The sequence below is a fragment of the Ceratotherium simum genome, chromosome 31 (genome assembly GCF_057802395.1).
Source record: "Ceratotherium simum simum isolate JZ-2026a chromosome 31, ASM5780239v1, whole genome shotgun sequence".
Taxonomy (NCBI): Eukaryota; Metazoa; Chordata; class Mammalia; order Perissodactyla; family Rhinocerotidae; genus Ceratotherium; species Ceratotherium simum.
Window position 1 is genome coordinate 32,820,524 of NC_141930.1, and position 26,927 is coordinate 32,847,450.

Consider the following 26,927-nt stretch of genomic DNA (forward strand, 5'->3'; position numbering starts at 1 on the left):
TTCTCCGGCCATGCTGAGGCCGCGTCCCACATACAGCAACTAGAAGGATGTGCAACTATGACATACAACTATCTACTGGGGCTTTGGGGGGAGGGGAAGGAGGAGGATTGGCAATGGATGTTAGCTCAGAGCTGGTTTTCCTCAGCAAAAAGAGGAGGATTAGCATGAATGTTAGCTCAGGGCTGATCTTCCTCACAAAACAAAACAAACAAAAAAACAGACCAAAGCCTTGATGTGCAGTAAGTGATGATAGTTGCACTAGTAATAAAGGTAATATTATTTTGTGAGTCATACTGCTTTTCAAAGATTATGAGATGAGCCAACACTTGGCAGAGAGTGAGGGGTCTAACACAGCAATAGTATCCATTTAACTAGAGGCCACACTTGGGAGCAGGCTCACCATCAATATTGTAGGCATGGAGCCAGGAGTCAAAAACCGAACAGCCAAGGAAGAGCAAGGACAGAGACTGCTGTGTACTCAAGGACAGGCCGTGGGGCTGTGTGACGCCCGACGTAGTCGTGTGTGAAGTAAAGCAGATTTGAATCATTTGGCCACACAGAAAGGAGAAATGACTGCAGTGAAAGGGAGAGACAAATTTCTGAATTGTGGAGTATTTGTATTGCACCATTAGTCCCTGAGGTGTTCCTAACATACCGTTATCACTAATGTTCCTTGTAATGATTTGGAGCCACCAAGAAATGGTCGAATTATGTTGGATATTCTCTAAGACTGTGGAATTGATACACTATAGAAAGGCTTTTATTAATTTGTTTTTAATCTTTAAACTTGAAGAAGTTTCTTTCAGTTATCTCTAACATTAATTCTTTTTACTCTCAGTAGTGCTAGATAAAAAACATTTTGCTAAATTTAAATATGTACATTATTTCACTTAATTCTTTTTTTTTTTTAAAAGATTTTATTTATTTTCCCCTCAAAGCCCCAGTAGATAGCTGTATGTCATAGCTGCACATCCTTCTAGTTGCTGTATGTGGGACTCGGCCCCAGCATGGCCGGAGAAGCAGTGCATCGACGCGCACCCGGGATCCGAACCCGGGCCGCCAGCAACGGAGCGCACGCACCCAACCGCTAAGCCATTGGGCTGGCCCATTTCACTTAATTCTTAAAGCTGAGATATAGTTGGTGGTAAGGTTAATGGTGTTTTAAGGTAAAGGCCGGGAGTTCAGACCTTCAAAAATATGTTTGATTCTGGGCCTTTTTCTCACTGTTAGCCCAAAGCTTATTTGCTCAGGGTCTTCTTGCTTGCTTTTATATCCTTTATAGTGCCTTCTGTTATGTAGAGCATTATTAAAATCAAGTGCTCCTAAATGCCTTAATCTTCGTTTGGCTAGTGTGTCTTCCCATTCATTTTTTATTTATTTATTTATTTATTTATTTATTTATTTATTTATTTATTTATTTATTATTTTTATTTTTTTTAATTTTTTGTTTATTGCAGTAACATTGGTTTATAACATTGTAAAAATTTCAGGTGTACATCATTGTACTTCTATTTATGCATGGACTACATCATGTTCACCACAAAAATACTAATTACAACCCATCACCACACACATGTACCGAATTATCCCTTTCACCCTCCTCCCTCCCCCTTCCCCTCTGGTAACCACCAATCCAATCTCTGTCCCTATGTGTTTGTTTATTGTTGTTATTATCTACTACTTAATGAAGGAAATCATACGGTATTTGACCTTCTCCCTCTGACTTATTTCACTTTGCATTATACCCTCAATGTCCATCCATGTTGTCACAAATGGCTGGATTTAAATCGTTTCTTATGGCTGAGTAGTATTCCATTGTGTATATATACCACAGCTTCTTTATCCATTCGTCCCTTGATGGGCACTTAGGCTGCTTCCAAGTCTTGGCTAACGTGAATAAGGCTGCAATGAACACAGGGTGCATGTACCTTTGCAAATTGGTGTTTTCAAGTTCTTTGGATAAATACCCAACAGTGGAATAGCTGGATCATATGGTAGTTCTATCGTTGATTTTTGAGGAATCTCCATACTGTTTTCCATAGTGGCTGCACCAGTTTGCACTCCCACCAGCAGTGTATGAGAGTTCCCTTCTCTCCACATCCTCTCCAACACATGTTGTTTCCTGTCTTGTTAATTATAGCCATTCTGACGGGCGTGAGGTGATATCTCATTGTAGTTTTGATTTGCATTTCCCTGATAGTTAGTGATTTTGAACATCTTTTCATGTGTCTGTTGGCCATCTGTATATCTTCTTTGGAGAAATGTCTGTTCAGGTCTTTTGCCCATCTTTTAATTGGGTTGGTAGTTTTTTTGTTGTTGAGATGCATGAGTTCTTTATATATTTTGGAGATTAAGCCCTTATCAGATGTATGGTTTGCAAATATCTTCTCCCAATTGTTAGGTTGTCTTTTCGTTTTGTTGATGGTTTCCTTTGCTGTGCAGAAGCTTTTTAGTTTGATGTAGTCCCATTTGTTTATTTTTTATATTGTTTCTCTTGCCCGGTCAGATGTGGTGTTTGAAAAGATGTTGCTAAGACCGATGTCGAAGAGCGTACTGCCTATGTTTTCTTCTAGAAGTTTCACAGTTTCAGGTCTTACATTCAAGTCTTTAATCCATTTGGAGTTAATTTTTGTGTATGGTGTAAGGTAAGGGTCTAGTTTCATTTTTTTGCATATGGCTATCCAGTTTTCCCAACACCATTTGTTGAAGAGACTTTCTTTTCCCCATTGTATGTTCTTGGCTCCTTTGTCGAAGGTTAGCTGTCCATAGATGTGTGGGTTTATTTCTGGGCTTTCGATTCTATTCCATTGATCTGTGTGTCTGTTTTTGTGCCAGTACCATGCTGTTTTGGTTACTATAGCTTTGTAGTATATTTTGAAATCAGGGAGTGTGATACCTCCAGCTTTGTTCTTTTTTCTCAGGATTCCTTTAGCTATTCGGGATCTTTTGTTGTTCCATATAAATTTTAGGATTCTTTGTTCTATTTCTGTGAAAAGTGTTGTTGGAACTTTGATAGGGATTGCATTGAATCTATAGATGGCTTTAGGAAGTATGGACATCTTAACTATGTTAATTCTTCCAATCCAAGAGCACGGAATATCTTTCCATTTCTTTGTGTCTTCTTCAATTTCTTTCAGCAATGTTTTATAGTTTTCGGTGTACAGATCTTTCACCTCTTTGGTTAAGTTTATTCCTAGGTATTTTATTCTTTTTGTTGCAATTGTAAATGGGGTGGTATTCTTAATTTCTCTTTCTGCTACTTCGTTGTTAGTGTACAGAAATGCAACTGATTTTTGTATGTTGATTTTGTATCCTGCAACTTTACCATACTCGTTTATTACTTCTAAAAGTTTTCTGGTGGATTCTTTGGGGTTTTCTATATATAAAATCATGTCATCTGCAAATAGTGACAGTTTCACTTCTTCCTTTCCAATTTGGATCCCTTTTATTTCTTTCTCTTGCCTGATTGCTCTGGCTAGGACTTCCAGTACTATGTTAAATAGGAGTGGTGACAGTGGGCATCCTTGTCTGGTTCCTGTTCTTAGAGGGATAGCTTTCAGTTTTTCACCATTGAGGATGATATTAGCTGTGGGTTTCTCATATATGGTCTTTATTATGTTGAGGTACTTTCCTTCTATACCCATTTTATTCAGAGTTTTTATCATAAATGGATGCTGTATCTTGTCAAATGCTTTCTCTGCATCTATTGAGATGATCATGTGATTTTTATTCTTCATTTTATTAATGTGGTGTATTACGTTGATTGATTTGCGAATGTTAAACCATCCCTGCATACCTGGAATAAATCCCACTTGATATCAAAAACATAAAAGGAGGGAGGAGGGTAGTTAAAGAGTACAGCTTTCAGACAGAGGTCAAACTAAAGTGACCATCAATTCTGTATAGAAGAAGTAAGGAACAGAGAAGGACTACTAAAACACTGAGGGAAAAAAAAAAAAGTTAAAAAATGGCAGTAAGTACATACTTATCAATAGCTACTTTAAACGTCAATGGACTAAATGCTCCAATTAAAAGGCATAGGGTGGCTGACTGGATAAAAAAACAAGACCCATATATATGCTGCATACAAGAGACACACTTCAGACCTAAAGACACTCACAAACTGAAAGTGAAGGGATGGAAAAGATACTCCACACAAATGGCAATGAAAAGAAAGCTGGGGTAGCAGTACTCATATCAGACAAAATAGACTTTAAAACAAAAACTGTAAAACGAGACAAAGAAGGGCATTACATAATGATCAAGGGAACAATCCAACAAGAGGATATAACACTTGTAAATATCTACGCACCCAATGTAGGTGCACCTAAATATATAAAGCAATTATTAACAGACATAAAAACAGAAATAGACAGTAACACAATAATAGTAGGGGACTTTAACACTCCACTTACACCAACGGATAGATCATCCAAACAGAAGATCAATAAGGAAACATTGGCCTTAAACGACACACTAGAACAGATGGACCTAGTAGATATATACAGAGCATTCCATCCAAAAACCGAAGAATACACGTTCTTTTCAAATGCACATGGAACATTCTCCAGGATAGATCACATATTAGGCCACAAAACAAGTCTCCATAAATTTAAGAAGATTGAAATAATACCAAGCATCTTTTCTGACCACAACGGTATGAAACTAGAAATCAACTATAGGAAGAAAATCAGAAAAGCCACAAATACATGGAGATTAAACAAAATGCTACTGAACAACGATTGGGTTAACGAAGAAATCAAAGAAGAAATCAAAAAATACCTGGAGACAAATGAAAATGAAAATACGACATGCCAGAATTTATGGGATACAGCAAAAGCGGTTCTAAGAGGGAAGTTTATAGCAATACAGGCCTATCTCAACAAACAAGAAAAATCTCAAATAAACAATCTAACAATGCACCTAAAGGAACTGGAAAAAGAAGAACAAACAAAGCCCAAAATCAGTAGAAGAAGGGAAATAATAAAAATCAGAGCAGAAATAAATGAAATAGAGACCAAAAAAACAATAGAAAAAATTAATAAAACCAAGAGCTGGTTCTTTGAAAAGATCAACAAAATTGACAAACCTTTAGCTAGACTCACCAAGAAAAAAAGAGAGAAGGCACAAATAAGTAAAACCCATTCATTTTTAGTGATAAGACAGAAAGCATTTACCTGTGAGGTAGTCTATTTGTAAAAGGGTGCTCCCTCTTGAGGCCAACTTGGAATCACACTTATATTAAAGTCTGGACAGTTTTGAATCTGCTACAAATATCCTGGTGCGTATCAACAGCTAAGAAGAGGTGTGGACTGGCACGTACAGGGACTCACTCGTGCTGAACTGAATTTTTGCAAGTACTCGGAGTGAATCTGTGCAGTAGCTTTCCACTATTCTAAAAGTAAGGTCAGGAATTAAGCAAAACTGAGCCCTAAGCAGTTTTAAGCTTAAAATTTATATTTAGGCACAGTTTCTCTCAATGGTGTAAGATATTAAAAATGCTGAAAACTTTTGTGATACTGTGTTACAGGGTTACGACTGGGCATATGTTTTCTTTTGTAAGATGAAATGATTACATGGCTTAATAGTAACTAAACCAAAGGTTGGTTTGGTGCAGTGTTTCCACTTGGTACTTCAAATTGAGAGTCCAGGTCTTCAGAAAGTTCTTGTACAGTTAGTCTGTCGTATAGGTAGTATTGTTAGAGGGCTTTGGGCTGTCTTAAGAATGTGAACATGCATTCTATATAAGAGAAAATGAATTTCAAGTTCTTTCAAGGAATAAGAGCATATCTCTTGCTACTGATTATCCTTTCGATCTCTTATTTCCTTTCCTGTATCTTGGCTGAGAAATAGGAGAGGTGGGGATGGATTTGGGTTGCAGATGTACACATTTAAGTTGGATTTGTTTGATTTCCTATGGAGTAATGTTCTGCTGGAGAGTAGAGGGCAAATAAAGTTTGGGTAGAGTAGTAGACAAATCATAACCTGCACCCCCAAAAAAGATGTTCATGTTTTAATCCCTGGAACCTGTGAATATGTTACCTTATATGACAGAGGGGAATTAAGGTTGCTAATCAGCTGACTTTACGATAGGAAGACTATCCTGGATTAGCCTGATGGTCCTAGTGTAAAAACAGGGTTCCTTAAGAGGGGAAGAAGGAGGCGGAGTGAGGAGGACTCAGCCGGCCGTTGCTGGCTTTGAAGATGGAGGAGAAAGAGGCATGAGCCAAAGAAAGCAGATGCACACTAGATGCTCAAAAATGCAAGAGAACAAACCCCCTAAAGCCTCCAAAAAGAAAACTTGTCTGCACCTTGATCTTAGCCCAGGGATACCTGTGGCAGACTCCTGACTTTCAGAACTGTGATACAGTAAACTTGTGTGGTTTTAAGCCATTATATTTCTGATAATTTGTTATGGCAAGGATAGACAACTAATACAGGTAAGTATATTGTGATCATTTGATTCCTTAGAGAAATGACTGCTAAGCAACCCCTGCCCCCAACAAAATGTTAAGATGATATTTACAAAAGTGATAAAACTAGTGCTACTAGTTTAAATGGGGGTGGCCTTGAGTCCTGCCAGGTGGGATTTCCTCTCATTTTTGCAGCATCCTGGAGGCACTTCTGAATTTCTGGAGCTTTTTCCTTTCTTTAATGATAAAAGTAGTGTATTGGGCAGGTGAATCAAAATGGTATGCAGGATGCTGTTGAAGTTGGGAGAACCACAGGTATAAAGTTAGTTAGAGTAATCCTGCTTAAAGTTGACAAGGATAGTGACAGAATGGGATTTTCACTAAGAGGAATGGGAGTAATTGAAGAGAGTAGCTAGTTTGAAAGGTGGGGGGCTATGTAGAAGGTTTTGGTTTTGGACATATTAAATTTGAGTTTATGATGGGAACCTCCTCTCCTGTGAAATTAATCTGGAAACTTATTAAATACACTGGAAAATTTGTGCTGAAGAGGATAATTTTGAATCAGGAGAGCAGGAGAATGGAGAAATACATGCCTGCCCTAAAATCTTTGAGACAGTATGTTGGAGGAAGGCAGGGACCAAATTGACAGCTAGCTACTTAAATTGTTTTTCTGGCAGACAGAAGCTGGGGTCCTTGTGAATTTGCTACAGTGTTTCCAGTTTGGGGGAAAAAAGTCTTGTACTTGAAGAAGTTGTATATACCCTTTGTTCTCACTAGGAAAGAAAGACTATCCCTGTGCATTCACTGTAAATACACAAAAATGAATTGCCACCCTAGGCTCACCAGCTGTAAAAAATGTTTGGAGAAATTACAGTAAGGTAGTTGGATAAGACAAATTACTAAAAATTACCATCTTTGAAAGTATTTTTGTTCCTCTAAAACACATACCTTCCCATCCAACATTCATTAAAACAAAACAAATGTTTATAGAAACATAAGGCTCTCTTTCTGGAAATTACCACTGTTTGGTGTTCAGTACATCGCATTGTTAGTACAGTAGCAAAGTGTGTGGCTTATTTACTGACATTTACTATTGCTTTCTTCCAGAATTGTTTTCTGCTCAATGAATGATATAAGAAATTTATTGAATTCTTTAGTGCCTGTTTATGTATTTAGTTTTCCCTCTGTTCCTACAACTCAGGGGCTGTTTTTTCCAATAAATATTTTTGATGGTCTTTTCTTCTTTCAATTTGAAATGGCACTAACAAGAAGTAACCTTTCGCTATTGCTTATCCCTGGCATTTGTTTAAAGAATTTGACTTTGCTATTTCCCTGCTCCTTTATTCCTTTGTGGATTTCTATTTTTAGCCTGCCTACTATGCCTACATGAAATGTAATGCATATTTCAGTGGTTTTATTTTGTCCTTTTCCAGGTGTGCTAATAATCATTACAGTCTACAGAGGGGAAACAAGGGCACCAGAAAGATCATGGGCTTCAGTTAACAAGCTCATGTTTAAGCTGACTCCCAGTAGATGAGGCCACTAAGTCATCCTCCTGTCTGCAAGTTGGACTCGGATGGATTTCCTGAGCAGGAACTTAAGATGGCAGAATTGGCAGCTGCTGCCCTCAATACTCTTAGTCACTGTTGGCTGTCTAACTTTTCCTTTGTGATCAGGATGGACAGCTCTCATAGCACAGAAAAGCTGGTGACAAGTATTTAACATTTTGCCAAGAAAATAAGATAAAACACACCCAGATACTTAGAAGTTAAAAAAAATGGGGAATGTTGAGCCAGCCATGATGGCCTAGTGATTCAAGTTCGCCACGCTCCGCTTTGGCAGCCCGGGTTCGGTTTCTGGGGGTGGAACCACACCAATTGTCTCAGTAGCCGTGCTGTGGCGGCAGCTCACATAGGAGAGCTAAGACTTAGAATTAGAATATACGACTATGTATTGGGGCTTAGGGGTGGGGAGACAAAGGCGGGGGCATGTCTGCAGGATATGGCAGTTTAAGTCAAATCCAAGGGATTGTGGGTATTTTGGCTGGCAGAGTCTCTGGATCTCTGTTGTATTCTTAGTTCATTTTATTGCCTAATTGCTTGTCCTTCATTTCCAGATTGACCTGAGTGTAGTTTTTCTGGGTTTCAGGATTGTGTCAGTCTAGTCCAAATAGGAAAGAGAAACCACAGAGTACTTGAATGGGGAAAGTTTAATGTAAAGAATTATTAAATATAATGGGATTAGCTAATAAGTAAAGAGAGCTCTGCAGTATAGAAATAGATAAAAGGAGCAGCCACTACCCCTAGGGCTGTGATTGAGCACCCAAGGAAGAGGCCCACCCAGGGCTGAGATCCAGACTTTGTTGAGAGGGTGTGTGGCTCATTGGACGTCGGGGAAGTTGCTGTGGTGCCTTCTTGATGGAAGTGGCAGGAAATCTGTTCTCTAGGGTACCAGGGAAAAGTGTTAACAGAGAGGTGTTTCACCGGGGGCTGTCTTCTACAAACTGCCCAAGGGAGGGAGCTGGGGGAAGCTACTGGCTATTGGGCACTGCAGGAGGCTGGTGTTGGAGAACCTTTAGCCACTGTAGAAGTCTGCCAAATACAGCAGCTGACCAGGAAGCGAAAGCCCTTTCCTCCTGCAGTGTCGCTCTGGCGCCATCTACACAAGCTCTGGTGGAATATTACCCATCAGTTGAAATTGATACAGGAGTTTTTTTTTTTCTATTTTCTTAATTGAATAAATTTGACATATAAATTTAAGGTATAGATCATATTACTTTGATACAATATAATTGCCTTTGTAGTGATATTTATCACATTACATAATTACAGTGCAATGTGGTTGTCTGTATTCATTATACTGTGCGTTAGATCTATGGCTTATTGACTGCTTGTTGCAAGTTTGTACCCTTTAACAACATCAGTCTTTTCCCGCTGCCTGCATCCCCTGGTGACCACCATTTTTTACTCTCTGGAAGTAGAATATTTTTGATTTGTACTTAATCTCTGGTGGAATCAGGGCAATGTACTGCTGCTCTGTGCCTTTCTTACAACACAGCTCCATTGCTCTTGCTCCCTTTGCCTTATAGAAACTTCTAGCGAAAATGATGGTAGACTCCTTTTGACTTAGAGGCAAGTTCCTACTTGTGTATTTTGTGCTCAATCAGCTGATCTTGGCTATTTCCTGCTAGTCTCCTGTATTTGCACATTTAAATGTCAAGATGGAGTCATAGTCCTTGGACCAAATGTTTGAGCATTCTCCTTTCTTTTTACTATACTTACTCAGCTTAGTGACTCTATCTACAACTTGAGGAGGTACTTTACTCTTCCCTAGTTTATTTTAACGATATAAGGGTTTTGTTGTTGTTTTAAAAACAGCAAAGGCATTTTATCTTAGAAAAGTTATCACCTTTTGAGCTTTTATTTCATGATGTATTGGAAAGAAACTCAACCAAGATGCTAGAGCCATGAATTCTGTCAGTATGATTGAACAAGTAGTTTTCCCTTTGCATGACCGAGTGAACTAGGAATTGTAGGGTTTTCTTCTTTACAGTTTTATTGATGATTTTTCTTGCTTCTCACAAATATTAAAGTGTTGTTATTTATTTGGGTTATAGGCACAGGAAAATATATGGACTATGCCTTTGCTGTCATGGATACAGACTTTTAAAGTTCTAGAATGAGATTTCAAATGTCAGCAGTGTAGTTTGTTTTTGACTTGGCCTCATTTTATTGCTACTGCCATAGTACTTCAACTATGAAGAATTAGAAAATGTAGTATGCATGACTAGGTTGCTTTCAGGTTGACTTTTCTGAACCCATTTTTTAAATCTCTTGAGCATTTTACCAGCCTTTGTGTACCTCCATATACTTCTAGTATTTGCAGAACTGTTTAAATTGTTTGTTCTTCTGTGGTTTAATGTTACATTAATAATTCAGAAGAAAGTATGTTGAATTTCTTTCCTTCCCCTGTGTGTTTGTGTGTCTCTCTCTCTCTGTCTTTCTGTCTATCTTTATTTTCCTATTAATTAATAGTCTCCCTGTTTCCCATCCTGAAGACACTGAAGTGTCAACTCTTCCACCTTTATTGGGGACTCGGGCATCTCTACTGTTGTCTTCTCTGCCTCCTGACTTACCTATACCTATAGTATCCTTAATTCGAACTGTTGAAAATTACTTGTAGGTTTAAATACTTTGTGATAATAACTTTTGGTATCACAGGTTTATCAGTCTCTGGCTATTACATTCCTTGTTGATTTGCTTTTATTTTGAACTCCTGAAGCATTTTCTGTGCCTTTTTTTTGGTACTGTATCACCAACTAAATTGTAAGCTCCTTAAGATGTTTGTCTCTTCTCCAGTGAAATACCCCAAAGCAGGCTATATTAATAAGCGTTGGAGTATATAACTTGTCTAGTGCATAGATATGTCTACCGTTCTTGCCATATTTTAAATAACTGGAAAACTAAACTAAATTATTCATTAGTGGGGGTCTTGAATTATCTCTTCTTTATTGTATAAGGCACACCAATCTTAGAGGCAAAACAGTCAGCCTTTGGGGTCTGTGTAACTCAAGTATTAGTCTCACCCTTTCATTTTTATTAAATGAATGTCATGACAAAGGTATTTTATTCATTTGTTTAGTCTCTTTTTCATCATTTACTGATTGCTTCCTGGATATTAGGCCCTTTGCTAAGTGCTAGAAGTAAACAGGTGAATAGCATGTAGAGCCTTCCCTTGAAGAGGCCACAGTCAAGTGGGTGGGAAACAGGATAATACCCTTGTGGAGAGGTGATATGGGGATATATTCAAGGTTTCTTGAAAGCACTGAAGAAAGGCATTGTTGACTGGAATATGTCCCTGCAAAATTTATATGTTGAAGCCCTAATCCCCAATGTAGCTGTATTTGGAGATGGGGCCTCTAAGGAAGTAATTAAGGTAAAGTGAGGACAAAAGATTGGGGCTCTGATTCTATAGGATTAGTGTCTTTATAAGAAGAGCCACCAGTGAGTTTGTTCTCTTGCTCTGCATGCACACACCAAGGAAAGGCCATGTGAGAACACCGTGAGAAGGCAGGAGGAGAGTCCTCACTAGAAACTGACCATGCTGGCACTTGATCTTGGATTTCTAGCCTCCAGTACTGTGAGAAAGTTAGTTTCTGTTGTTTAAGCCACCCAGCCCAGTCTATGGTATTTTGTAATGGCAGCCTGAGCTGACTAACATAGGCACCTAAGGGTTCTGGAGGTGGGCCTAGAGAAAATTTCTAGGAGGAGGGGGTTACTTCTCCTAGAATGGTTGAGAGATAATTGTAAAACACTGGGTTGGGTGCTAGGTATCTAATAAGTGTAGTAGTTATTTAGTAAGGTACTTAAATATTAAATTTTAATAATGAGATAGACAAAATCAGGTTGTTGAGTTCCAAACAAAGGTTGAACTCATTACACTCTGTCTGCCTGTGGATGCATATACAACTGCAACCATATTTGTAATACTGTTGTCAAATGGGTTGGGGTTGGGGTGACAGTCTGGGAAGTTGAGGCTTTTGTGTCATGACCTGTTTTTCTGTGGAAGAGGAAGTACGACTGTTGAATGTGGAAGATCCACCTTGAGAGGGTGGTGGCAGTGCTAATGAGTTGCTGTGAGGAATGGGAGCCGGAGGTGAATAAAGACATAGGTATTGCTGGGTGCTATTGAAAATCCAGCTGAGATTGGGGAACGTAAATTTTTAGTGATAGTAATCCAAGTAGTGGATTTCTTTCTTAGTAACACTCCATAGTATAAAAACTCCACAGAGAAGAGAGATTATTGGATTGGTCCTGAGTCAGGAGTTTGCAGCAGGAGTGAGGCAGAAAGTTAAAGCTTAAGTGAAGCCATGTTCATGGGACCTCTTTGGTGTGGGAAGAAAGTAATATTGATAGGTGTCAGCAGATTATGGCCAATGGGCCGAACCTGGCCTGCTGCCTTATTTTGTATAGTCTACAAACTAAGAATGATGTTTACATTTTCAAATGGTTGAAAAAAAATTAAAAGAGTAATATATTATGATGTAAAAATTATATGTAATTCAAATTTCAGTGTCCATAAATGAAAAATTTTTGGAACAAACCATACTCTTTCATTTACATGTTGTTTTGGCTGCTTTTGCTCTACAAGCACAGAGTTGAGTAGTTGTGACAGAAGCTATGACTTGCAAATCCTAAAATATTTACTATCTGGCCTTTTACAGAAAAAGGTTGCTAGAGGACTAGTGACACTGAAGATTAAATGTAGTGCTAGAAAAAGAATGAGCAAACGAAATGTAAGATGTAATTGTAGAATAAAATAAGGATTCAGAGTTTGGACAGTGGGTGAGTAGGTCCTCAGAGTGTAAGGAGTTGAGGTGGTTCTTACCTTTGGAGCTTGAATAGTTGTTGAAGATGCCCAGGATGATGGTAGGAGTTGGGGAGCAGAGAGTACTGCAGTTGAGATGCCAGAATTCCCACTAAAGATGGAAGAGTTGATACTCTAGTGTCCTCAGTATGGGGAGTTGAGATATTATTATTAATAGATAAGAAAATGTAATAAATAAAAATGCAAAACATATTTTCCTACGCCTTTGCTAACAGGAGTTTTGTTTTAAATTATCAATTTTTTAGGCCTTCATTAACAAGGAAAAGTATGTATGTAATTTGTGTTTTCTATAGCTTTCTATTTTATATATGTATGTGCATATGTGTATATGCATTTCTGTGTGTGTGTGTGTATAAATGTATATTTTTTCTTTTTTACTCAAATCATGAGTTCATACTGATTCCTCCAATTCCATCCAACATCACAGGGCATATCCCCAGGTCTTTTCCAAATCTTTCCGTGCTTTGTTTTCCCTCAGAAACTCCATAGAGCTGTTGAGGTCGCATTGAAAATTGGCACCTAAAATCCAAAGTATTTTATATATATCATATATTATTACTAGATATAGATTTTTATACATTCAATACATGTTTCTTGAAATAGGAACATGTTTTTTTGTGAGGGGATTAAGTAGGTCTGTATTAAAAAATAGAAACAGGTAACACCTATTGAGTGCTTGGTATATATTATCTCAGATACTTCTCACACTAATCCTGTGAGGTAATTGTTGCTAATACGATTTTTACCATGTAGCAGCTGAGGCCTAGAGAGGTGAGTTACGTTTCCTGAGGTCACATGGCTAGAAAGTTGTAGAATTAGGGTTCCGACCTAGAACCCATATTGTATTACATGATCCTTTATTTAAAGTGTAATTTATATTTATGTTGAAAAGAGCACTTTCTGATAGAATATGACTCATAATGAATATACAGCTTGATATGAAGTTATAATTTGATATACTAATATTCGTTCTACAAATGATCCTTCTAAGGTTAGCAAGTGAGTAAAGTAAAATTAAGTTATGTTCCTATTGATGTAAATCCTGTTGAATTCTGACCAAAATTTTACATTGCTGAATGTTGTGACTCACTACCGTAATCTGTGTGGATTCAGCCTAGATATATTTAATACAATATTATATAATTTTTTCTGGACGTTGATAATAAGTCATGAACTTTCCTGTGAAGAAAGTGAATAGCTTAACAAGAATAAAAATAAAATAGTCAAGTAGGAAAACAATGATTTTAGCTCTGACTTTTGTTATTTTTTTTCCTGTAATAGTTCAATTTTCGGTATGTTTTTCCTTACAGTCATCAACAAGCTGTCATAAGTCAAGTTTCAGTAATATTATTTATTTACTATTAGTAACTAAAATATTAGTGAAATAGGAAAATCTTTAATTCTTTTTAAAGGGAGCATTATGCTCACTTAGTTTCAAGAAATCTAAACAAAGGAGTAAAAAGGTCTTTTTGGCCTTATATTCGTATGTTCTAATGTTTGAATAGATTTTCTCCTAAGATTATTGTAGAATGATTTGCAGAAGTTAGATTTCTTTCTGTCTTCTGTGATCTTAGACAGGGCGGCTCCCGGGGCTCACTTCTTTGTCTGTGAAATGGAGTGAGCTCTTCCTGCAAACCTTACCTCATAAGAAAACTCTTTAAACTGAGCTTTCTTTGTTACTGAATGAGGAAATCATCAAATGAAGTCTTCTTGTGCGAAAGACTTAAAAATTAAAATATCCAAATGTAATACTAATTACTTTGAGTAACTTTTTGTTGAAAGAACATTTAGTGTTTTAAAATATACTGCTAATAAAGATAATTTTACTCACACAGTTTGGCTATTGTTTATAATTAGAAGACCAGTCTAATTAATATGAAATAATTCCTTACATTATTAAAAATATTCAGTTGTATGAATTCATTTTAGCCAAATTGAAAGTAATTTTTAAACATTTTTCTGAAAATACACTAACCATTTAAGAGACTAATTTCCTTGAACAAACGCTGTGTTATGTGAACTGAAGCCATCCTTTGACATTCTCTTCTCAATGTGCCTGTGTCCTACTCAACTTGCTGGACCAATGGTGAAGAAGTTGTTAAATGCAGCTTGGAGGGAGCTACTGAGCTATAGTTTAAAAAGCTTTCACAAGCATTTTGGTTGCTCAGTTTGGACAGTTTTCTCCAGATAAGTTTTATTGACTCGAGGAACCACTGATGACAAATTAATTGTTTAAATTTAAGGTTAGCCTCCTAGCACTTACTTTAGAGCTTTTAGCGTTGTTACGATGATCCTATGATGACAGTTCATTTTTAGGAACTTAAACTTTTCTCTGGGTCATGAGGAAAAATAAGAGTAGAATTATTTGTCCCAATAAATGAAATGAAGTCATCAGTGTGGTTTTGTGTGTGTGTGAATTTCTCAGGGCTCTCAGATCTATATTCCTAGTTGTTGTGTGTTCTTATTTCTGATAATGTGAATATTAGTAGTAGTGCCTAATGTAAGATCTGTGAATAAGACTGGAATATCTCTATTATATGGGAAATGTAAAACAAACAATTTACTCTTTCTCAGTTTTCTTCGTTTGTATGGTACAGGTAGTACCACCTGTCCTGTGTAAATACCCTAGAGTAATTATGAAATTATATGAGTTGGTATTGAAGCACTTGGAAAAATTAAGAATGATATATAACTAGGTATTTCGTTTTATGCAGCTTTTACTAGTGTCTGTCCATAGATAAAATGATCATCTTGGACTTCAGAAAGATGCCATTTTATAAGGCCAAATCTTTGTAGTTAACCTGTTTATAATCTTTATTTTTGTATAGTAAATAAGCTTAGACTTTTTGAAAGTTTTTAAAGGTACCATCGAGATGATTTAGTGACCTTATTTTCCAGGTTAAAAAAAAAAAAACAAAGCCAGAAAAGGTAATGACTTGCTCAAAATCATATAGTGTGACAAGGCCTGTCTTTGTGTTCCACAGTATGGTAATGTACAGAAAGAATATTTTTGGTGTGAGCTCATGTTTTGGTTTATTTTATGACATACCAGTGGAAGGGACCAGATATAACAGATACAGATCATCTGAACTGATGAGTAGCTCCTAAATCATGTAATTTTGCTTTGGAATATTGTTTTTATTTGAATATTGTTTTGTGTGAATTCATAACTTTTCAAATAAAATAAGCCACACTTTGAAAGCCTGACGCAAGAGGAGCTGAAAATGCATACACTTTTCTCTCATGCTTCGCCGTCAGTCTCATTACGTCCTGCGAGTATGGTCACTTGACATTTGGGACCCAGAAAGCTCAGCTCCATGTTGATATTCTGGTTCAGGCTTGCCTGAGGTGGAGGAGGTGAACAGCTTGTCTGTTGTAAAGGTTTTTCTCAGCTGCGGCTCTTTTAAGGATTTTTGTTTTTTAAAAAACATTAAGGATGGTTAATATAGCACTTCTTACATTTCTTGAACTGAAAGACGTTAAGCAGTAATCCTCAAATCTGAGACAGGTATTCCCTGAGGGTTGATTTTGATAGGTCAAAGATATATGGAACTTTGCAGATTGAGGGTGTTTGTAGTATATGATCAGGGCTGTGTTTAGGAACACAGATGCTTGCATTGTGTGGTGAGAAAGGTTTGAAGAGGTCATGTGTTCAGATCTTTGAGTAAAATGAGGAGAGACTTCTTGGAGGTATGTGAAATCTGTAATGTTCAAAATAATAAAATTTCAGATTGAGTTGCCTCATAGCTTGTCGTTTTAAAAAGTTTTATATTCCTTTATCACCTCATGTCCTATACCTTGAACTTGCATAGAACTACCACCTACTGTTTCTCCATCTTCTTTAAGTTCATGCTGTTCTTCACTTTCCCAGGCAAGGAGAGTAGGACAATTAAAAGGATGAAGGGGAAGGTGGAGAGGAAAAAGAAGGCATAGGAAGCAACACTGGAATAGTGGAATTGAGAATATAACTGAAAAGTCTACCTCTGTGAATATAGGCGTCTTAAAACTTGCCAAATATCAAAATATATAACGTGGAAGCTTCCAACAGAACTTTCTTTTATTACTTTCAACTATTTGTAGTAGTGAATTGAAGGGTTAGGGGAAGAGAGAATCTTGAATTATTTTTAGATAGTGGCTTATCAGTTGTCTGATCAGATGAAGATTCCAGAGTTCAAGGGAATATAGAGGAAAAAAATATATCTTCACTTTGCTGTAGCCATTAAGTTAGTTATGTTCAAATCTGAAACTATTTCCTAAAGTAGAAAGTTAGAATTTACTGTCATGGTGTTTTATGTTTAGTCAATGTTTATTAAATGCTTGTTAAGACCTTTACAACTGTGTTGAATATTTTAAATATGACATTATTTTATCTTTATTATTTTATTTTATCTATATTATTATTTTATTATTATTGAGTTTACAATCTGGACAGAAAAGATGTGTTGAACCAAAGAAAAGTATTCAAGACAGCTAATTTTTGCTAACTTATATAACAAGTGCTCCATTAGAGAAAAAAAATTAGCACGGACCGAAGTTAGCTAGAGGGCTACCAAAGAGAGGTTCAGTTCCTGCCTGCGGCCTGAGCCCGGGCGATGGAGCGCGGAAGGGCTGCTGGTCCTGACCCCGGCCTCTCAGCCCAGTTCACGGCCCCCAGCGTAACAAATTTGTGACGTGGTTATTTTTCCCATTTTATAGATAAGGAAACTGAAGATCACAGGTTAAATAATTTGCCCGAGGCTGCACAGTCAGTAAGTAACACTCCCTGTTCTGTTCTTCCTTTGGAGCCCAGAACACTAAGAGGGAGGAAAAGGAGGAAATGAGAGGTTGAGAGAGAGGAAGAGAGATCTGAATTGAATGTCTTTTCAGCTAAGAGAATAAAAAGTTTACTTTTGAATTATGGGTCAGGAGCCTCTGCAAGTTGTTCTATTTCAAGAGGGTTTCATGGCTTGACAGACTGGATTTGAATTGTGGCTCGGCTACTCACGAGCTGTGAGTTTGTCTCCTGATCTCTCTGAACTTGCGTCTCCTTTTCAATAAGATGAGGTTAGTGCCTCTTCGTAGGAGTATGGTGAAGAAATAGAGCCCAGTGCCTGGTAGGTAGTCGGCACATAGGAAATTGCATGTATATGTTGTCACTGCTAAAAAAAAAATGCAGGTTTGTATTTATCATTGGTTGTCGAGTTAATTAGATGTTCTCGGCAGCTTTTGGCATGTGAGTAGTGAACCTTAGGTTAGCCTATTCTTTCCTTTTCTTCCTTTCGTAATTCTGTATTTTTATTTCATCATGTCTATTTGTCATCATTGGGAAAAATTATTTTCCTTCGTTGCTCCACATTCAAAGCAACCTTGGTCCATGACTCCCATGACAAGATCCTTGAGGGCTTGAGGAAGAAAGATCTTTGTTCATGACCTCAAATAGTGTGTTCTCCTTTGGATCATTAGTCTCCTTCCTCCCAAAGCTGGGTGAGTTTTGTCCTCACCTTTGCAGAGAAAGGAGCAGCAAGGAGCAATTGGCTGCTTGTCACTGGTTGCTAGGAGGGGAGGAAAGTGAGTCAGTATTCATTCTGTTCTCCTCCCACTCCGTTACATCTGTCTGCCATCTGTCTGCTTCCCGCATCCTTTGACTTGTCTTTAACCTTTCATAAAACATCCCTAAGCTGCCTGCAAGATACCGTAGTATTGAACTGGGCCTTCATTAGTTCTTTGACTGAACCAAATACATTAAGGCCACACATCTAATTTTGAAAGAAAAGCAAGGTACTTTTGGAACACTTCACAAATCATTTCAGGTGAGCTTATGTGAATGTGCCCTTTGGTCCCCTCAATCCCCACCCCAAACACCTACTAAAGAGAAAATGCCAAGGAGTGAAATTGTGTTTGAGGGCCGGCCCCGTGGCTTAGCGGTTAAGTGCGCGCGCTCTGCTGCAGGCGGCCCGGGTTCGGATCCCGGGCGCGCACCGACGCACCGCTTCTCCAGCCCTGCTGAGGCCACGTCCCACATACAGCAGCTAGAAGGATGTGCAGCTATAACATACAACTATCTACTGGGGCTTTGGTGAGGGGGAATAAATAAATAAAATCTTTAAAAAAAAAAATTGTGTTTGAGTAAATATGACGACTTTCTTCTCAAACCCCTTAAGACATAATAGCTTAAGCTATTCAGTTCTTTATTCTATTCTGACACTTTTCTCTTGTGCTTTTTTACCTTTTCTTCTTTTTCTCAGATTCCTTATTTTGCTTTTGTGGTTTAAGGCAGAACTTGAACACTCCTAAAATTTTTTTTCTTTTCTATGTTAGAGAAAATGGCAAGAGTTGGGCAAAAAAAATTGTGATCGAAGTAACAGAAATGCTGAGGCATGGACAGCCATTTCTAGATAACTAAAACTCAGCTATATTCAAATGCAGGATTGACTGATGCTGAAATAGCAGGGAAATTTGAGCTCTAGGGAACCTTAGGAATCATAGAATTTAGCCTCTTCATGTCACAGGTGAGGAAATAATGTTCTGGAGAGTTGCCCAGAACCATACAGCATCAGTGGGGCCAAGAGTAGACCTTGGTCTCCTGACTCGTATTTGGCACTTTTCCATGACTGAGATGGAATTATTTCAGAATTAACAAATGGCACTCACATTCCATGACCTAATGCTGTGATGGCTTTTTTAATACTGTTTGCTTTACTCTCATAAAAAATGAAGTGTGGGCCGGCCCCGTGGCATAGCGGTTAAGTGGTCACACTCCACTGCTGTCGGCTGGGGTTCGGATCCCTGGCGCGCACCGATGTACTGCTTGTCAGGCCATGCTGTGGTGGTGTCCCACATAAAGTGGAGGAAGATGGGCATGGATGTTACCCAGGGCCAGTCTTCCTCAGCAAAAAGAGGAGGATTGGCGCGCATTTTAGCCCAGGGCTAATCTTCCTCACACACAAAAAAATGAAATGTATTTCAAGCTAGGGGACTTGTTGAATTATCAGAATATTCACTACAGATTTTAACTTGCAAACTTTTCATATGTACGTTGATTATAATCAGTTCAAAATCCCATTGTCCAGCAGTTAGGGGACTGGTCACCTCCTGGTGCATCCATGTGGTGGGATATCACACCTCTGGATTTTGGAAGCATTTTTGATGGCATGAAGAAATGCTTAAGACATAATAAATGAAAGTCTGAAATAATATATACAGTACAATACCAATATTGTGTCAAAAAAACCAAGCCTATAGATGCTTAAAAGTAAAGAACAACAGTGGCTCTTTGAATGTTGGGATTATGAATAATTTTTACTTGGTTTTCAAATTTTCTACAAATGTATATACTACTTTTATAATCAAGTTGGTGAATATTATAAAAATGTAATTTAATTTAACTTACAATAATTCACTTTCCGCCCTATTTCTCAGAACAATGTATATGGTAAAATGACATATCTTTGAAGCTCTGTAGCGTAAATTATTTATATTAGGATCTCTTTTTTTGTTCCTTGAGTTTTGTGCTCTAGACTATTTGATTAAACGTATTTTTATTCCTTAGGAAACTTCACCATGTGTCTTCATTGTAGTTCATCTGGTCTAAATATATATATATTTGTATATGTATATACATATATATATGTATCTCTTTTATTTTTTACCTTGTCAGTTTTGTTCAAATAACGGATATACACAGTTTAGAAAGTCAAGTGATACCACAAGCTTTGAAGACAAAGCATAGCAATTCTTGGCTTCCCTCATTTCCACCCCAAAGCTCACACTCCAGAGGAAGTTCAATGCGTTTAGCTATTTTGTGGGGAAGTGAACTCCACATTGCTAACTAAGATGCTTCCACTGCTCTTTTTTCATTTGTTAAGTTTAGACAGCTTTTGCTTTCTGTTATCATAGATGACACGTTAACTTCCGTGCCCCTTTCACGTCTTTCCTCTCCTCCTCCCATTGTTGTTAAAGGATTGTTCAAATTAAATCAGCAATTATGTGTTCACTGTTACGACTATGTAAACATTGTCCCCTGCAGACCAAATAATGTATTGTAATTATATTCCCTTTTTTTTTTGTGAGGAAGATCAGCCCCGAGCTAACATCCATGCCAATCCTCCTCTCTTTGCTGAAGAAGACCGGCCCTGAGCTAGCATCTATTGCCAATCCTCCTCCCTTTTTTTTTTTTTTTTCCTCCTTTTCTCCCCAAAGCCCCAGTAGATAGCTGTATGTCATAGCTGCACATCCTTCTAGTTGCTGTATGTGGGACGCGGCCTCAGCAAGGCCGGACAAGCGGTGCGTAGGTGCACACCCGGGATCTGAACTCGGGTCGCCTGTAGCAGAGCGCGCGCACTTAACCGCTAAGCCACGGGGCAGGCCCCAATATATTCCCTTTCTTTTGCAGTTTTGTTTTTTTCTTAACTTCGTATTTTTAAATTAGTCATACAGTATGCCTCTCATTTCTCTAAAAGCCTTCCCTGGCCCCCGTTGTCTGCAGGAGGAAGTCCAAGTTCAGTGTATGTGTCGCCTGAGAGCTTACCTGGCTCCTCTTGTTTTTCTGGCCTCTGAAAGTACTACTTTCTGTCCCTGTGCTTCAGCTCTCTGGTACTATTTGTAGTGCCTTGAGTGGGCGTATTGTGTCCTTGTCTTTTCTACGTCCCTGAACACTTGTCCTTCCTTCTGCCTTCTGTGTTTACTGTTAGCGCACCAGGTCTGTTTTTGCCTGCCACCCAGAAAGCCAAACACCCAGACGACGAGAAGGGAGAGAGGGTTTATTAATCACAAGGCAGCCAAATGAGGAAATGGGAGAATGAATTTCAAATCTGCTTCCCTGAAAATAGGGACTCGGGTATTTATAGGGTAGGGGACAGAGTGGTCTGAAATGCTTGGAAGTGAGGAGAGATGAGGTAATTGATGATCTGCGCAAGCGTAGTCGGGCTCCGTGCTTCTTTGTAGGACGCATGTTCACAGAATGATGGCGCTGGCATGCTCTGAGGGTGGGGTTTTAACCTCTTGATGTCAAAAGGTTGCTTATCCGACACATCTCTGCGTGGGCCCAGTTGATGGGTTGGTGGTCTCAGTCCGACCTGAAGTGGACAAGGGGTTCCAATTCCTGAAAAAAATAGCTTGCACACCCATTACCATGGTGACCCAGGCTCCAGGGAGATGTCACCCATAGGAAACTAGTGGGAGTCAGATACCACATTGCCTAAACAGCACAGTTAACAATGGGCAAGTTTACCATGCAGATTTAAGTCCTCACCTTCTGTCTGAGGCGGAAGTTTCTAGGTAAGGCCATCCCCCTCTTCTTCCTGATACAGGGAAGAAGATACCACAAATGGAGATTTCCTTTACAAGTGTAAATGTCTCTTACAAAGGGTAACCAGAACTAAGAATGGGCTTAGCAGGGACCCTCCCAGATACCCGGAGATGTTTATGGTGATGGCCTGTTTTGGGGGCAGGCCTCTCATCCCAAATTCTGGGCGTCAGAGTGTCTTTCAAGCAGAGACATATTTTGAGGTGGCCACTTCCTATCCCCCGTAGTTACTAGCTGCTTAATCGTTAATGGCTAACTGTTTGCCAGTTTCATTACCAAGGCTTCATCTTCTCTAGGAAAATCTTCCCGTCCTTCCACCCCCACCCCCACCCCTAGCATGTCTGGGCTAGGTGTCCCATAACACCTTTGTATAACTGTACCATGGCTCTACTCATCCGATTTTGTAATTGTTTATGCCAGCTGTTCTCCAGATGTGGTCTGGGGTCCCTGAGGTCTCCTAAGATCCTTTCAATGGTCTGAGAGGTCAAGTACTGAGTTTTTCTACTATAACATGTGAAAACACCTAATGTTTTGCAATATAGCAGGGCTTGTGGGAAAAATAGCCTTGGGGCATATCACTCAAAACTTATGCAACTGTGTAGCAAGTTTACCAGCGAAAACAATAGCAATCCTAATAAAATTTCTAGCATAGCTAAATATCTACTGAGATTTGCACCTAGCATCACAGTTAGTCAATCTTTCACAACCTTAAACCCTAGGGTTCATCTTCCTCCTTTGAGATTTAAGCCCTGGAAGACAATTTGCTAATGGATATCTTTTTATTTGCATATGGATGTCATTTTTATAAAAACTTTAAAAATCTGGTTCTGGATATAGCCTTCACTAGTCTGTTGTTTTAATTCAGGGAAAAGGTCTTAGCAATTTTTCATCTGCATTCACAGTGTCCCTAGATCGCTTGAAGATACTGTTATCGGCGTCTTATTGCCTTATGGGAAGCTACTCTGTATTTTCAGCTTTTCGCTTAAAGATTTTCATAAGGTGCTAAGGGATCTCTTTAATATGTGGAAGCTTGTACCTTCCTATCACTGCAAAACATGAACATGTATTGTGAACCACTCAACTTCCTTATTATCTCCACATCATCACCCTATTTACTAAATGTGTGAGCTAATTTGTGTTAAACATGCATTGTAGCCGATTGTACCTTGTACCTCCTATTCCAGGAAACCAACTTCCAGACCGCCTCTTTCCTGAATACCCTTACTGCTTTCCGTTCAGATCTTTTGTGTTTCCTGTCAGACCGGAGAGAAAGGAGTCCAGGAAATCTGGTTTCACAATTTTGCACGGCTTCTTGTTGACAAGGCAATGTTTTCTCCAGCCTTCTGAATACCTGGTCTCAGGTCGCTTGCAGTACATCTGAAACACAGGTTACACTGCACTTTCTAAAATGGAAATGTAATTATCCCTCTCTTGTTAGTATCTGTGACTGAGTCTCTCTCTGTTGCCTCTAGTAGATGTTCTGAAGTTAGAGCGGACTCATGGGTCTCTAGGAACTCGAGAGCCTTCTGAAATGGTATGCAAAAACTGATTTGTTCATTTTTAAATAAAGAGAGGGACCATAAATATGATCAGACTCTCAAAAGGTTAAAAAAAAAAATTACTGGCCTACAGAATAAAGGTCTCACAGTGCTGAAAAGTACCCAACTGCATGCAATTTCTCAAAAGTATCTTCGGCTCTCTTGCTTTAATACCAGCTGTTTTCTCAGCCTGTAATTCCCTTCCTCTTTTACCTATGTTACACAGTTCATGCCTTTAGGAAAGCTTTCCTTGATCCCTGGATCTGGTTCCCTCTTTGGGTTCCTCTGAGCTTCTGTAGCAACAGTCACATGCAGTGTAGCACTCCATCTCTTTACAGATGGGTTCTCTGTTGAAAGTGGGCATGTGAATGCCTTCCTCATAGGCTTATTGTAATCTTTAATGAGATAATATACAGATAATGCTTAATACAGTGTCTGTCAGCGAATGTTAGTAGTTGTTGTTTGCATGGGTCGTCGTCTTGCCTTTCTCACCAAGAGTGTGATCTTCTGTGTAGTAAAGTCAACATTTGTTTGTTTGTTTTGTCATGTTTATTTTGGATCTGTTAGAGTTCAGAAGGACCTGAGAAAGTGTCAGGTCCCTCTTCCGCCCTAGAACCAAACAGAAGGGAAATAATTTTTCAAACTAGTAAATTATGGCATTTTCAGGAGATGTTCATTAAATGTCTATGCATATATGGTCAGAATTACTCATAAAGTCCTCAGGCAGCTGCCACACTGGAGACTGACAGAAGCTATCTCCCAAGCTAGTGTGGCCACTTTTTCTTTCGTCTTGGAAAGACATTCACTCTCTGAGTACCAGATGAAAAAGTTAACCTGTGCTTAGAGGGCATGTCATTAAAAAAAGTCTTTAAATGCTAGAAGTGCACTCAGCAAGTCAAGATTCTTGAACTACAAAAGGACGCCAAAACTAAGAACTGTCGAAGGAACAGTGGATTGACATCTCCCATTGCAGTACACGTATGAAATACACTCATTGCGGAGAATGGTACTATAAGCCCTTGTACTTTTTAAATTATTTCTTTTTTGGGTTCTGCTGGGCATTGGACCCAGCCAGGTTTGTGTAACTGAGTTTGAGTAAGTTAAATAGGAGTGTCACCGGGGTTCGCAGTATTTCCTCTGCTCTGAAAGTTAAGGAGATCATAGGAAAAGACAGAAGGGGGCACACACAGACCATGGGACAGGCTCTGGTGAGGAAGCTGCCCCAGTAGTGCTGGAGCAGCTTGGTGCAGTGCCAGGGGCCTGGGGACCCTAGGAAGCTTGAGGCCCCAATTGCTTTTCTTCTCTAAAGTCAGGAGGAAGGGTCCAGCCTTGCCAGAGTTAGCGGTCATAACTCTTGTTTTTGGCCCTGGGTATTTCATTTCTTGCTTTCCCACTCTGCTGATTTATTAATTCAGAAATGAATTGATAAATGAATTTACTTATTAACTATGGTTGAATAAAGCTTAAATTGTGTATTCCATATTATGTATTGAAATTCCTACTTTATCAAGTTGCACTTATGTTTCCATTCAAAGATGCTGAGTTGATTTGTTAAAGAAGTTCAATGTGTGTGTATGTGTGTATAACATATGTTCTAGTGCTCAAAGTTGTTAATAAAATTTGTGGTCTCCTTATTTATCTCAAGGTTTACCAGGCAAAACAATCTTAATACATACATACATATGTGTGTCTGTATATATATATACACACACACACACACACACATTTTAAACATATGGGTCTGTTTTTTTTTTTTTTTTACATTTTTTCTTCAGTGTTTGGGTAATATATATGCTTTGTGTTAACATTTTGAATTTATGTGGTGCATTTAGGAATTGTTAGCGGATTCTTAAGTTTAGGAATTCTAAGTCAATCAGGTAATTCATGCATATTAAACTAGGCTTACCATCTGACCACGTGGCTTAGAAGAACATGGTTGCTGGAGTCTGAAAGACCTGGGACCATGTCCCAGCAGTGTTGCTTTCTGGAGCAGCACTGTCCAGTATGGCAGCTGTTGGCCACATGTAGCTATTAAGCACATGAAATGTGGCTAGTGTGACTGAATTTTAAATTGCATTTAATTTTAATTAAGTCTAGGTAGCCACGTGTGACTAGTAGCTACCATGTTGGGCCTCACAGTATGAGGTGACTTAAATTTTCTGTGTCCCAGATTTCCTATCTGTACAGATGAGATCATACATAGGCTACCTTTTGTGGTTGTTTTGAGAATAAATAAAATAATATGTTTAAGGAGCTTAACACTATGCCTGGAGCAGAATATGTCCTTGAGAAATGGTAGTTAGTTATAATGACTTATATATTTAATAAACTGGAATTACTTTCCTTTTGAGCGTTAATTTAAACCTGTTTATTTTTATTCTTCCCTTTCAGGATTAATTTATTTTTGGAAATCAAGTGCAATATTAAAAGGAAAACAAACCACACTACATTATTGGAAGCCATTTCTGCTAATTGTAATACATTTTAAAATTTATGATTTGATTTGAATACTATCATGGGAGGAGCTGTGAGTGCTGGGGAAGATAATGATGACTTAATTGATAACTTAAAAGAAGCTCAGTATATCCGCACTGAAAGAGTGGAGCAAGCCTTCAGAGCGATTGATCGCGGAGATTACTATTTGGAAGGCTACCGAGACAATGCTTACAAAGATTTAGCCTGGAAGCATGGGAACATACACTTGTCAGCACCTTGCATTTATTCTGAAGTTATGGAAGCATTGAAACTTCAACCAGGATTGTCTTTTCTTAACCTGGGAAGTGGAACCGGATATTTAAGTACAATGGTGGGCTTAATTTTAGGTAATTTTTTTTTTTGTAAAATTCTATTTTAAAAAGTAAGCTGAGTTTGTATTACTGTTTATGATTTACAGGGTTTGTAACTTGGTGTACAGTATATGTTTGAATGTATATACTCAAAGTGTTTATGTTCCTTACTTAAGTGTGGAAACAGAAGGTAGTAGTAATCTTTTCTTATTCTCAGCCCTGACCCTGATAGTTAGCTTCTTCCTTCAATCCTAGACTTAAAAAGCTTTTAGAACTGTTTTCCAACCCCTAATCATTGTCTCTACTTAAAATTGAGCAGCCGGTAGGCAGGAAACTCAGGAGTACCATGTAGTCTTTCAGTGAAGTGTTCTTACTGCTGGCATAGAGAGTGTGATAGTTATCAGTGTCCCATTTAAAGGGGACGGTGCTGGGTTTTTCTTAGAAATACAGGAGTCTATGGGATATAGAGGTTGTAGCACTGTGAGGCAAAGCAAGGGATTGGAGAAAAACACAGAAGAGA

The 26,927-nt window shown here is 38.4% G+C and overlaps 1 protein-coding gene across 7 annotated transcripts in view; it reads left to right on the forward strand.

Moving 5' to 3' along the window:
* PCMTD1 (protein-L-isoaspartate (D-aspartate) O-methyltransferase domain containing 1) overlaps nucleotides 1-26,927 on the forward strand; it is a 74,658-nt gene that overhangs the window by 9,945 nt on the left and 37,786 nt on the right. The window contains exons 1-3 of one of the 7 annotated variants that reach the window (XR_015549260.1): nucleotides 3,753-23,471; nucleotides 23,559-23,617; nucleotides 26,013-26,139. The exons of 3 other annotated variants lie outside the window; for them this stretch is intronic. Coding sequence is in view for 2 of the 4 variants with exons in the window: in XM_004435691.3 (XP_004435748.1) it covers nucleotides 26,137-26,443 (307 nt within the window). In the remaining 2 variants the exon portion in view is untranslated. Of the gene's footprint in view, nucleotides 1-3,752; nucleotides 23,472-23,558; nucleotides 23,618-26,012; nucleotides 26,444-26,927 lie in introns of those variants that run through there. 3 more of the 7 variants (XM_087420576.1, XM_004435691.3, XM_087420578.1) reach the window with 3 other exon arrangements.